The sequence below is a fragment of the Protobothrops mucrosquamatus genome, unplaced genomic scaffold, assembly GCF_001527695.2.
Source record: "Protobothrops mucrosquamatus isolate PMUCROS unplaced genomic scaffold, P.Mucros_1.0 scaffold5, whole genome shotgun sequence".
Classification (NCBI taxonomy): domain Eukaryota; kingdom Metazoa; phylum Chordata; class Lepidosauria; order Squamata; family Viperidae; genus Protobothrops; species Protobothrops mucrosquamatus.
Genome location: NW_015386392.1, coordinates 1,410,943 through 1,423,961, shown reverse-complemented (window position 1 = coordinate 1,423,961; position 13,019 = coordinate 1,410,943). Strand labels below are relative to the sequence as shown.

Sequence of the window (13,019 nt, the reverse complement as noted above, 5' to 3'; positions counted from 1 at the left end):
CCAACACTGGAAGTTTTTAAGAAGAGACTGGACAGCCATTTGTCCGAAATGGTATAGGGTTTCCTGCCTGAGCAGGGGGTTGGACTAGATGACCTTCAAGGTCCCTTCCAACTTTACTATTATTATTATTATTATTATTATTATTATTATTATTATTATTATTATTATTATTATTATTATTATTATTATTATTATATATTTTGTTTTATAACTACCAATTGACCTCCTCCTGTGAAGCCGACAGGGACAGCCAAAGAACTGAGACCGATAAAATGCCCAGGTCTGCTTTGAGGTGAGATCTGCCCTCAGCCTTTTGGCCTTCCATAACAACATCAAAATCTAGCCCTGCCAACAGGCCTGGGACCATAATGAAGGTGGTTGAAAGTGGTTAGTGGACTTAGGAAGGAGATCCGATCTCCACCCTCTTGCATTCTGCTTTTTAACTTATTTAATATCTGTTTATTTTGATATCTAATGTTTTAACACTGTACTTGTTTTTACAATTGAGATGGGCAGCATATAAATTTAATAAATAAATAAATAAAATTTTCAAGGACAAAAGTTTGGGTTTTTGGAATAATGCTGAAGCAAGGTGGGTAGGTAAGTGGCCTGAGTATTTTATCACCTTGCCTGTAAATACTCTCGCTTGATCACTGTCCCTGCTTTTTAAAAAATATATAAAGAAGGTGAAGAAGGAATCCTATTTTTTCCACACAGCACCAGATTTTTTTTGGGGGGGGACAAGGATGGGAAATATGTAGGCTGAAAAAATACAACTCTATGTTGGGTTGGGTTTTACATTTCTCTAATGTCTAATTTTGCAATAAAAGATTCAAAGCGAGTAGATGTTCAAAATCAGGAGTATACTGGAGACCACATATTCGGCAAAAAAAAAGGGTCTGTTGGCCTGATCCAGTTCATAAAATAAATGCCAAAATCAATAAATGTCTGCATGCATGCTGGAAAGCAGAGGAACTGAGGGTAGAGAAGGGCAAAAGAGGCACCTTGGGAAAGATAGAGAATGAATAAAAGGTTATCGGTAGATAGGAAGCAGTTTTCCCTCTGGTCTTGTGCATGTGATTAAGGACGCAGTGCTCTCATTATGCAGGTCTCTCTCGCTGTAATGAATAGAAGGAACTATTGTAAGCACCCCTTATTCACAAAATAATTCTATTTCATAATATGAGAGAGTCTTCTACAATAATCTGATAACTATGAATCCCACCCAATATTACCATCTGCTTATATTTAATTAAGGACTGGTTGTCTGAACAGCGCAGGCAAGGATTCCCAGCGGGTTAACGGTTTTGGGAGATGCATCCAGAAATCTTTAGATCTGTCAGGCTGCTCTTATTTCGCCTGTCCTTGCTTTCTGCGAATGCAATTACGGGAGCAAACAGAATGGCTGCTCTTGAGTCCCAGACGGGCCAGCCTCCTTGTGCTGATAAGGCTAATTGAGCAAGTGATAATTAAATGAGGATTCCAGCATGCAATCAGACTTAATTGTTTGATGCTTTGACATTTTATAGGAGTTATGATTGCAACAAAAATGAGAAGGAGATTTTCAGGAAGAACTTTTAGCATGGGACCCTTATATCTACCAGCTGAAATATCCACAGAGAGAGAGAAATCAGTATTTGGAACAGGGTGGTTTTGCAATGCAGCTTCACTAGAGACAGACTTGTGGGCTGAGGATGTGGTAGAAGAGTATTGGGAGGAAAAAGAATCAACATTTCCCTGCCTTATTTTTATTTTTTACAAATAGCTCAAGGCAGTGAACATATCCAATATATCTTTCTCCAGCATGTAAGAATGGAGAATCCACGAATGGTTAAGTGTGTCCTCCAGCCCTAATTAGACAAAATCAGTCAAGTTGCCACACCTCCGCTGGGCTGGATCCTGCCCGAGTTTCGATTTGGTCTCAGCCCAGATGGACGTGCAACTTGGCTCCCAGATCAAAACTTTTCAAAGCAGGTTGTACACACTCTTACTCCTTTCGTGGATTCTTCCATTCTCTTCTCCTCCTATTTTCCTCATAACACCAACTATGAGGTGGGTTGGGCTGAGAGAGAGTGACTGGCTCAAAATCTCCCCCAATGGCTTTCGTAGCTAAGGTGGGACTTGAACTCGTGCTTTCCCACTGATGTCTTAACCGCTAGATCAAACTGGCTGATGTTCATAACTGGCTTATAAGGAAGCTGATGCATAAACAAATTTCCCCCAAATGCTCTATTAGTTCTCAAACATGCCTTCCAATATGAAGAACTATGTAGAGTCCTTTGTGCTCTCTGAGTTTGGTTGTTGGCTTGCAGATGTTTCATTACCCAAGGCCAGATTTGTTTAACGAATGCATGATTCACTTAAAAACTGCAGTGATTCACTTAACCACCGTGACAAAAAGTGTAAAATGGGGCACAACTCAATCAACAGCTGTCTTGATAAGCAATGGAAATCTTCGGCTCAAGAAGCTCCCTAAGAAGGCTGCAAATGACAATCCCAGGACCCTGGGACACTTGCAAACGTTATAAATACACACCAGTTGCCAGGCACCCAAAGTTTGATCACCTGACTGTGGGGATGCTGAAATGGTCATGAGTATGAAAACTGGTCATATATTACTTTTTTCGGTGCTGTTGTAACTTTGAATGTAGTAGAAAATGTAGTAGTAGAACCTGCCTTTTCAAAAATGAACAGCTAGCTTCAAATCTTCCATAATGAAAATACTGGGCTTTCTTTCTTTTCTTTCTTTTTTCTTTCTTTCTTTTCTTTTCCTTTTTCTTTCCTTCCTTCTTCCCTTCCTCTTTTCTTTCCTCCCCTTCTCTTTCCTCCCTCTCTCCCTCCCTTTTTTCTTTCTCTTTCCTCCCTTTCTTTTTTTTCTTTCTTTCCTCTCTTTCTTTCCTCTTTCTTTTTTCTTTCTTTCTTTCCTCCCTCCCTCTTTTTTCTTTCTTTCTTTGCTTCCTTCCTTTCTTTCTTTCTTTTTCTCTTTCCTCCCTCCCTCCCTTTTTTATTTCTTTCCTCCCTTTCTCTTTTTTTCTTTCCTTCCTCCCTCTTTTCTTTCATTCTTTCTTTCCTCCCTCCCTTTTCTTTCCTCCCTCCCTCCTTTCTTTCTTCCCTCCCTCCCTTTCTTTCTTCCCTCCCTCCCTCTTTTCTTTCTTTCCTCTTTCTTTTTTCTTTCTTTCTTTCTTTCTTTCTTTCATAGAAATAGTGATGCTTTCAGTCAGGGTATAATTGGTTAATTCCTCATCTGATAGGAGACTCTTTCCTATTCCTTGTTCCAGAACTTTTTGATCTAGAAGTAAATGCCAGAGTGCAGAAGACAGTTGCAGAACGACAGATGCCCAAGCTGGAATATCTGGATATCAAGATTCAGGATTACAGTAAGCTACTCTGATTATTTTCGCTGTTGAATTTAAGGGTTTATAATCTCATCTTTTAATTTAGAAAAACTCATATTCTAGTGGGTCAGTTTTTTAAAAAAAAAATAGATAAAAGCACAATGTCACTAAAAAAAAGCACTAAAGTAGAAATTCAAATCAGTAAGATGGGTAGCAGCCCCCAGAACAAAAGCAGAATGTATCCATAGCTATAACATAAGAGCAAATCTAGCAACCCAACATTTATTTGCTTGTTTATTTATATTCTGCTGTTATTATTTTTATAAATAACTCAAGGGCAGGTCTAAAATTCACAGTCTCCAGGTGACTGGCCCAAAGTCACTCAGCCAGCTCTCATGCCTAAGGTGGGACTAGAACTCCCAGTTTCTAGCCTGGTGCCTTAACTACTAGACTAAACTGGCCCTCACAAGACTTTGGTGTATTTTGATTCCGTGCAATATATTAATCAGCATCCTGGGTTTAATACTCTTATTACTTGCTAAGAATGTCCTCAGAGAGCTCAAAAAAGTTGAGAATGGTCAAACCATTTGTCAAAGTCTCACCCGCCCCCCCTTTTTTTGAGTGGTAGCATGTGAAAATGAATGGGGTGTCGTGCACACAAAGTTGGGGCCACCCACTTCAGTTTTTTTAGATCTCCTGCAAGACACTCCTGTTATTGTACTGCTTCCATAATGGGCAAATATTTGCCATCCTGTTGCCCATCTGTAAACCATCTGCCTTGCCTTCTTTGTTTCTATCTTCCCATTCCATTGATAGAGACATTTTTCATTAGTTAAGAAATGGAGGTTTTCTGCAGAACCAAAAACTCTTGTCAAAATAATGAAAATGGCCATGGGCCATCATCTCACAAGATCCTCCCCTTTTGTACACACATGCGACATCACAGAACAATTACAGAAGTACTAGACCGTGGATATTCTATTCTATTCTGTTCTGTTCTATTCTACCAAAGGAACCATCCAGTTATTAATGTGATAGAAGAAGTATTATTATTATTATTCTATTCTGTTCTGTTCTATTCTATTCTATTCTATTCCGTCCTCTTCTGTTCTGTTCTATTCTATTCTACCAAAGGAACCATCCAGTTATTAATGTGATAGAAGAAGTATTATTATTATTCTATTCTATTCTATTCTATTCTATTCTATTCCGTCCTCTTCTGTTCTGTTCTGTTCTATTCTACCAAAGGAACCATACAGTTATTAATGTGATAGAAGAAGTATTATTATTCTATTCTATTCTATTCTATTCTATTCTATTCTATTCTATTCTATTCTATTCTGTTCCGTCCTGTTCTGTTCTGTTCTGTTCTGTTCTGTTCTGTTCTATTCTACCAAAGGAACCATCCAGTTATTAATGTGATAGAAGAAACATCGGTGCTTGAAAACTGATCTACCACTGCACGACTGCAGTTCTGATTTATATTTTGTTTTTTCAGATAAGATTCTGACAAACCTGCTAAAAATCACATTAGAATAAATTAGAATAAGTTGACATGAGTTCAGAGAAATCTGTTTCCTACTCAAAACTCTTGCAATTATTGATTTATGACCAGTCACTCAATGACTGTTAAAAGTTATGAAAGTCTCCCCAAAATGGACTTGCAATTCAGTTTTAAAACTGTAGTGTTGCCAGCTCTTGTGGTCACATGACCCTATTTTAGGTACTCAGTAACAGGCCTGAATTTAGAGACATTTGTAGCACCCCATAATCACAGGAAGATGGTTTATGAAGTTTTTGTTGGAAACTGACAAAAAATCATTCCCTAGCGAACAATGGCATTTGCATTACAATCATTACATTGCTACAGAAAAGGTCGTAAAAGTGGGTCCGATCATATGGTGACCCATTATACAACTGGCACAACTTATGACCATATTTGCTAGCCCTAATTATGGTCACAACCTGAGGACACTTGTATTTCATGTACTGCATACTGTCTTAATCTTCCCCCAATTGAAGCATAATTTTAATTTTATGATTACATTTAATATGCATCGTTATTTCTTCTTTAAAAGAATGTGAGGCACCAATCGAGGTTGAATCAATTCATTTTTCCATTGAGGCTTAAGATATTTGTCTCTGGCAAAACTTGCTCTCCCACAGTTGCTGTTAGTGAAGGAAGAAAATTTTATTCCCACAGTGAAAATGCAGCTGTGGTGAAGGGAAAAGGGGGAGCAATTTTGGAACTGCAATAAATAGAAAAGCAGCATCTCCTCTTTCTTGCATCCCAGAGGCCTTCTCCGTAACCTTAATTCCATTCTATGCTTTCCCATCATTTCAGTTCCAATAACATTGCGATTGAATCATAATTCAATTCAGATCAATTCAATCACATTGGGATTGAATCCATAATTGTGATTTTTTATAGAATAACAGAATCACAAAGATGGAAGGGAGCTTGGAGATCTTCTAGCCCAACCCCCTGCTCAAGCAGGAGGTCTTATAGCATTCTAGACAAATAGTTGTCCAGTCTCTTTTTGAAAGCCTCCAGTGATGGAGCAGCCACAAGTTCTAGAGGCAAGTCGTTCCACTGGTTAATTGCTCTCACTTTCTAGAAATTTCTGCTTAATTCTAGGTTGCTTCTTTCCTTGATGAGTTTCCATCCATTGCTTCTTGTCCTGCCTTCTGGTGCTTTGATGAATAGGTTGACCCCCTCTTCTTTGTGGCAGCCTCTTAGATGTTGAAACCCTGCTATCTTGTCACCTCTAGTCCTTCTTTTCACTAGACTAGACATACCCAATTCCTACAACCATTCTTCATATGTTTTAACATCCAGCCTCCTAATCATCTTTGTTGCTCTTTTCAGCAGTCTTTCCAGAGTCTCAACATCTTTTTAATATTGTGGTGACCAAAACTGGATGCAGTATTACAGGTGTGGTCTTACTAAGTCTTTATAAAGCAGTACTGATACTTCACATGATCTTGATTCTGTTCCTCTGCTAATGCAGCCTAGGATTGCATTGACTTTTTTGGCTGCTGCTGCATGCTGCTGGCTCATATTTAAGTGATTGTCCACTAGGACTCTAAGAATTGTTCACAAGAACTCCAAAAAACAAGATTCATTGGATAAAATTCAACACACATAACAGGTATCATAATTTAACTCTTCACCTTTAGTATTTGCAAATGGGAAAACCCACAAATATGAAGTGATATAGTGGACAACTCCTTCCTTGTGATCCTAAAAGATTTCCAAGAGTAGCCTTAATGCTTAATTCTCTATATTCTGCCTTCCCATCTTCAATATGATGGCATGTAAACCCAAGAGATCTCCATGTGAATCATAGCTACAAACCCACTCTCTTTTACAAGTCTCATACAATAATAAATTAAACCAAATGAAATAAAAGGCATACCACTAAAACTCATTTGGCTCTTTATTGCCCTTCAGATACCAGTAATTCGAAATTTAATTGCTATCCCTTTGGTAAATTGACCTGGCAGTTCATGTTTTAAAAACCAAATAAAAGTAGGGATAGGCTTGAGAGCAACCTATTTATCCTTGTGCCAATATGCATTTAAGAAAAAGTGAAGCACACTTAGCTGTTATTTTAGGGTACATGTTTCCATCAAGGCAACTATTTTCTCTTCTTAATTCATCCAATTATATCTCCCCTTTTCTTTATTTGTATCATTTCAAGGGGCAAAGGAGGTGGCAATCCGGGCCCTGGAGTTTAAAATGCCTTGAAGAAAGCCCAGGCTTAAATCCCTTGTGGAGGAAAAAAAGAACAATTTTATTCCATTCTGCTGAAGAGGATTTGCATTTTGCTTTGAGTTTCTCCTTCCTTTGCTCTCCTTGCAAAGATTGCTTGATAGGCCCTGTCATTCCTCCACTTGCTGAGAGGGGGAAAAAACACATATCAGCACACCCTAATTGCATGTTTGATATATGGCCAAGCGTCTCGGAGAACCCATGGTGTCAGATGTGTGGCCTTTTGTGTAGCACTGCCAATTTTCTTTCCAAAAGAATCTGTTCTGCTAGGTTGTTATTTGCTGAGCTATTCTCCGTAATGGCATTTTGTTCCCACCAAAAAGTACCGAAAAAAAAAAACAAGAAAGAAAGAAAAGGTTGTTCATTGTAATGACAGCCTTCCTGTGCTTAAATGCTTCTCTCCTCCTTTCTTCTCTTTTCTTCTGTTTGCAGAATTGCCACTGCAAATTTTAAAGCCTGCCGTTTTCATGGAAAACACGCACTATCCTTTGCTCCTCGTTGTGTGAGTAATGTTAACAATGGTATAATTTCCCAGTTATAGCCAGCAATGCCAGCCAAGTTAAGAAAAAAAGGGATATTTCAGAAGGGTGAGGATTTGGCTTTCTTAGGAAAACCAGAAGAGGATGGGAACTTAGCAGATATGGAGCTGGCTCCTAGAACCTTTTTTTTTATTTATATCCTGCCTTAAGTAGATGAACATGCCTTATAATCCTGCCTCTTCCTCTTTTTCTGCACAACAACCCTGCAAGGTGGGTTGGGCTGAGAGAGGGAGGGACTAACCTAAAGTAACCCAGCTGGCTGTCATGGCTAAGGCGCGACTAGAACTCCCGGTCTCCTGGTGATTCACAAAGTCACCCAGCTGGTTTTCATTCCTAAGACGGGACTAGAACTCACAACCTCTTGTTTTCTAGCTCGGGGCCTTCCCCAGTAGATCAGACTGAGGTTGCTGTTTGTAAAAGATATGTTTTAAGCCAAGGCAAAAGCAAGGATGCCCCATATCAGAATTCAATATGCTTGTCTTGGGGGTTGAGAGTGTTATGTTCCTAATGTTGTTTGTTTACTTAGCAGGACATGTTAAGATACATGCATGTTTGGACATAGTTAACGTACATGAATGTTGGTGATACTAGCCAGGGAACCTGGACGGGAAAGGGAGGCTTTCCTGGGGTCTGATGCAAGAAGATTTGTCCCTCAGGTTAGACCAGTGATGGCGAACCTTTAAGAGACCGAGTGTCCCAAAACCACCTCGCCTCTGCCCCGCCCCTCCTGTCCGCAGGGCCACCTACCACCTCCACAGCCCGCCATAGCAGATCGCCCAGGCGGCCCAGCAGTGTCATGGCGGCCATGCCCTCTGTCCGCACCCCGCAGCATCATCTGTACGCGAGAGTGGAGTCTTGTCCCTGCTGCCCAACTGCCATGTTCTTGGCTGCGCTGCTCAGTGCAGGCTGCGCTCGGGGCAACTCTCCTCCGGGGGGCTGCTGATGAGGAGGGGGCCACGGGGGGTGGCGGGGCTGGGGCGATGACATGTGTGCCCACAGAGAGGGCACCGAGTTCCGCCTCTGGCGCCCGTGCCATAGGTTCGCCATCACTGGGCTAGACCATTGTGTCTTCTCTCCTCTCTAAAGACCCTTGGGATTTTTATGTGAACTCTTTTTCTTTCTTTGCTTATAGCTGAACCAAATATGGTCTGTATAGATTCTAAACCGTCAGGGTTTCTGGGAGGGATCGGTGGATAAAAAAATCAAGATGGTGCCTGCAATCACACAGTCAAAGGCCTACCTATCCCTTTTACAAGTAGTCCTCAACTTACAACAAGGCACATAGCAATTGTTTGAAGTTCCAGTGGACCTAGCAGATCACCCTTACAGCCATTTGCAGTTTCCCACAGTCATTTGACTATTTTACAATGCTGAAAGGTGGCATTTACTTCCAGTTTTTGGGTGAAATCATGCTTACTGTAAACTGTTGGTTTGCTTAACAACTACAGTGTTTGCTTAATGACTGCCACAAAAATAGTCATAAAATCATATCGGTCACTTTATGATTGTCATAATGTACGACCACTGAAGTTATTGTGCAAGTATTTGACAATGCAAAGGGCTTAAAGCAATTTTGGAATACAATCCAGATACCAACAATGTCTGCTATGATGATGGCTTAATTACAAGTCCCCCAGTGCAATTGAAAAGAAGAATTGCAAGTTAATCTATAGCTCTCAAGAGAAAAGCTGGGGATTTTTTCTTTAATGAAAATTAACAAGGTTGAGAATCTCTTGAGGAAAAAAAAGAAATGTATATTTATCTAATAGACATTCCAAAAAAGAAAAGATTTTATTCTATGAGGAAAAGCCAAAGGGAGTGCTTTAAGCGTAATAAATTAACGGAGATTAGGATGAATGTTTATAGTTCTGACATATGTAATTGGAAAAAAAAGTTTTAATACTTGGTTCTGTGCTTATAAAGTGGGTTTGAAAATGCAAATTTTTCTTTTTTCTTTTTTTTCTGGCGTGTAATATTGGTGTAATTCTTAAAGTTTGTAAAAGATTAGTGTAAATGAATTTGAAGGAGTCTATGTTAAAAGAAAGCTAGAAAAAGATGAATTAAAATGATTTAGGACCCTAATAAGTAGGCATGTAAATAAGGAGCAGGGCTTTGATGCCCTGGTGACATCTTGACTTTTTTTAATCCCATTACCCGTTAGATGCCCTTGTGACCTTTGCTTGCTAGTTTTAAAAGATCAATAATAAATAAGATAGGTTTGTTGCATTTAGCCTTGACATATAACTTAAGATAAGGAGTTCATCATAACATAATCAATTAACTTCACTCTTTAAAGTTCTGGATTAGGACCGGATCCTATTTTAACCTATGTTAAAATCTCTCTTGGCAAATGATTGTGGCGCTTGAATATAAAATTTCCTGGTGAGTTGCCTAGCAATTCCTGGAAAAATCTTGATGGACAGGCAGATTTGAAAACAAAAACCCACCATCCTCACTTTATTTTATTTTATTTTATTTTTTGTAAGGGAAGAAGGAAACAGCCATATTGCTAGAATATGTTGGGTGCTAAAAGAAGGAGACCTGTAACATCTCTGCTATGTGAACTGCATTGGGTGCCAGTTTGCTTCCAGGTCCAATTCAAGGTGTTGGTTGAGATCTATAAAGCCTTACGTGACATGGGCCAGGCGACCTATGAAACCGGCTTTGTCCCATTACATCGGCTAGTCAAGAGGGAAGATATGTTGCCAACCCTGTGAAATAAAAAAATCTGACTAGCAGGTTCCAGGAAGAGAGCCTTCTCTGCCAGTGGCCCCTGCCCTATAGAAGAGTCTCCCTTTGGAGTAAAGGGGGGGGGGGAGTTCCACTCTCCTGGCCTTCCAGGAAGAAGTCAAAACATGGGCTCTGCATGTTCTGTGGGGAGCTCAAAGGAGCACACAGCCGTGGGGCTGGTTGGTGCCCTTTTCAATTGAGGAAGATGGTCCCTGGGCAGGGTGCAATAAAATATCAGAATATAAACACAATATCTAAAAATTAAAATGCTGGAATTAAAATTTCAGAGTTAATTTTTTTTTTTAGAGGGAGGCCAGAATAATTAAGTCCTGTTAAAAATGAATTGAAAAGGTGAAGGGAGGGCCTCTCGGGGCACCAACCAGCCCCACGGTTTCATGCTCCTTTGGGCTCCCCACACGAGGTGGCAGAGCCCATGTTTTTGACTTCTTTCCGGAAGGCCAGGAGAGTGGAACCCCACCTCACCTTGCGGTTCCGAAATGCAATCAATCAATCAATAAATTTTAGAAATGTCAAAATGTGTGCCAGTCTAAAGGGAGAACAAAAGGTCTTTTGTGAACCCTCCCACTTACTTCACTTGAAACGTATCTCCTGGGAAAATGTGCTTCGTTATGCAAATGCCAGAGAAGATTGGTGCTCATCAAGCTATCAACAACACTTGATTAGAACTGCCTCAGAACGAGAAAGCAAGGCTTTCAGTGGGCCCTGAGTAAATGCAAATAAGCTCAATCTCCCTCCCTCCCCCCTCACAGACACACACACACAGACACACACACACACACACCACGAATGCATACGCAGTCTTGTATGGTCTCCAACTGGGGTGGAGATAATGTTTTTTTAAACCACCACAGAGCTATCAAAAAGAGTGAGGAAAAGTGACACGTTGGGCTTTTCTTTTTCTTTTTTGCAAATACAATGAAACTTGCCCCGTTTTACAAATTTTCTTGCCACAGTTGTTAAGTGAGTCGTTGCAGGTGTTAAGTTAGTAACACAGTTGTTAAGTGAATCTTGCTTCCCCATTGACTTTCTTTCTCAGAAGGTCACAAAAGGTGATCACATGACCCCTTGGGACGCTGCGACCGTCATCCCAGTTGCTAAGTGTCCGAATTTTGATCATGTGACCACGAGGAAGTTGCAATGGCCGTGTGAAAAATGATCATAAGTCACTTTTTTCAGTGCCATTGTAATTTCAAATGGTCACTAAACAAGTGGTTGTAAGTTGAGGACTTACCTGTATAGCATGGTTCCTGTTAAATATTCAGTTCGATGCGACATTGAAGAGGCAGTAGGTGAAACACAACTCTCTTTATTTCAAAGGCAAAACCGAAACTAACAAGCAAATGCTCCACCCATACTTATACACTCAGCGTAAAGGCAGCAGCCAATAGGAACACAGTATTCTTCCGCTTAAATGCATAATAATTAGTCTGCAAACAGAAAGTCTGGCTTGTTGGCCACGTGGCCAGCTAACCGTTTCTTCACAGTTCTCAGCAACTTAATTCTCAGACTTTACTCAATACATTACAGTTCCCACAAATTCTCTTCCTGAGGATGCTCATAAGAGTGTTAATCTTGGCCTAAAACACAAACTTTTGCATTCAGCCAGTCTAACCAGTTGGTGTTCTAAGGACACTTTGGGCTGACTTGATGCTGCAGATTATTTTGGAATATTTTTGATTATGTTGTTTAATTAGTTGTTTTAATTAGCAACAATAAGTCTACTGTTCCTTTTTAATTTTGATTTTCAAGATAAAACAGATCCAGTTAACCGTACTTATGACATTATTATTGCCTTGTAAATATCTTCTTCGGCATTCATCACTGATTAAATTGTCTGTGTTTCTCTTAACTAGCTTGCAGCTGCCTTAAGGAAATAAAATCTGACAGTGTAGATTGACAAGAAAAAATGTAGATATATATCCTAAATAAGTTGCATCATAAAATAGCTATTGTATCCTCCAGCCCTGGGAAAAAAATAGTTTTCGGACATTAAATTAATCGGTAGCAAGATGCTTCTATTCCTTGAATCTCTGCATAAAATCTCTAAAATTGGGATTTAGGAATCAAAATGTAGAGAGGACCTATGATTAGCACTGCCAAAGGTTTAGGAAAGCTCTTATCACCAGCCAGAGCTGCTAAGACAAACTCTCACATCCTACGGGAAGAGTAACTGACAGCAACTATTCAGGGGAAACAAATACAACTGTGGAGTCATCGCTATTCTAGGGAGAATGTCTGCTGATGTTGTGGAGGTCAATCGTCTCTTGGTCCAAAGAAGTAGGTGGGATTTGGGATGGAGAGTCAGACAGAATTTAAATTTGGGAAAGAGCCTTTCAGACTGAGTGAGAGGCAACCAGCTATCCCTACATGGAGCAAGTTAGTCCTGGTCATTTAAATGGCCTCTTCCAACTCACTAGCATCTGTACGCAGTCTGTATTGGCAGGGGGACAGAGGTCGACCCCAAGGCCCCTAACTTGCGGGGTCCCACAAGGGTCGGTCCTCTCTCCCCTTCTGTTCAATATTTATGTGAAGCCGCTGGGAGAGATCATCCGTGGCTTTGGGGTGGATTTCCATCAGTACGCTGATGACACTCAGCTGTACATCTCCACCCCAGGCCAC

The 13,019-nt window shown here is 40.2% G+C and overlaps 1 protein-coding gene across 1 annotated transcript in view; it reads left to right on the top strand.

The window, feature by feature from the left end:
* The window catches only part of DPP6 (dipeptidyl peptidase like 6), a 362,352-nt gene that overhangs the window by 340,583 nt on the left and 8,750 nt on the right, over nucleotides 1–13,019 (top strand). Inside the window, exons 18-19 of the mRNA XM_015832529.1 lie at nucleotides 3,279–3,377; nucleotides 7,543–7,612. Coding sequence (XP_015688015.1) covers nucleotides 3,279–3,377; nucleotides 7,543–7,612 — 169 coding nt within the window. The remainder of the gene's footprint in view (nucleotides 1–3,278; nucleotides 3,378–7,542; nucleotides 7,613–13,019) is intronic.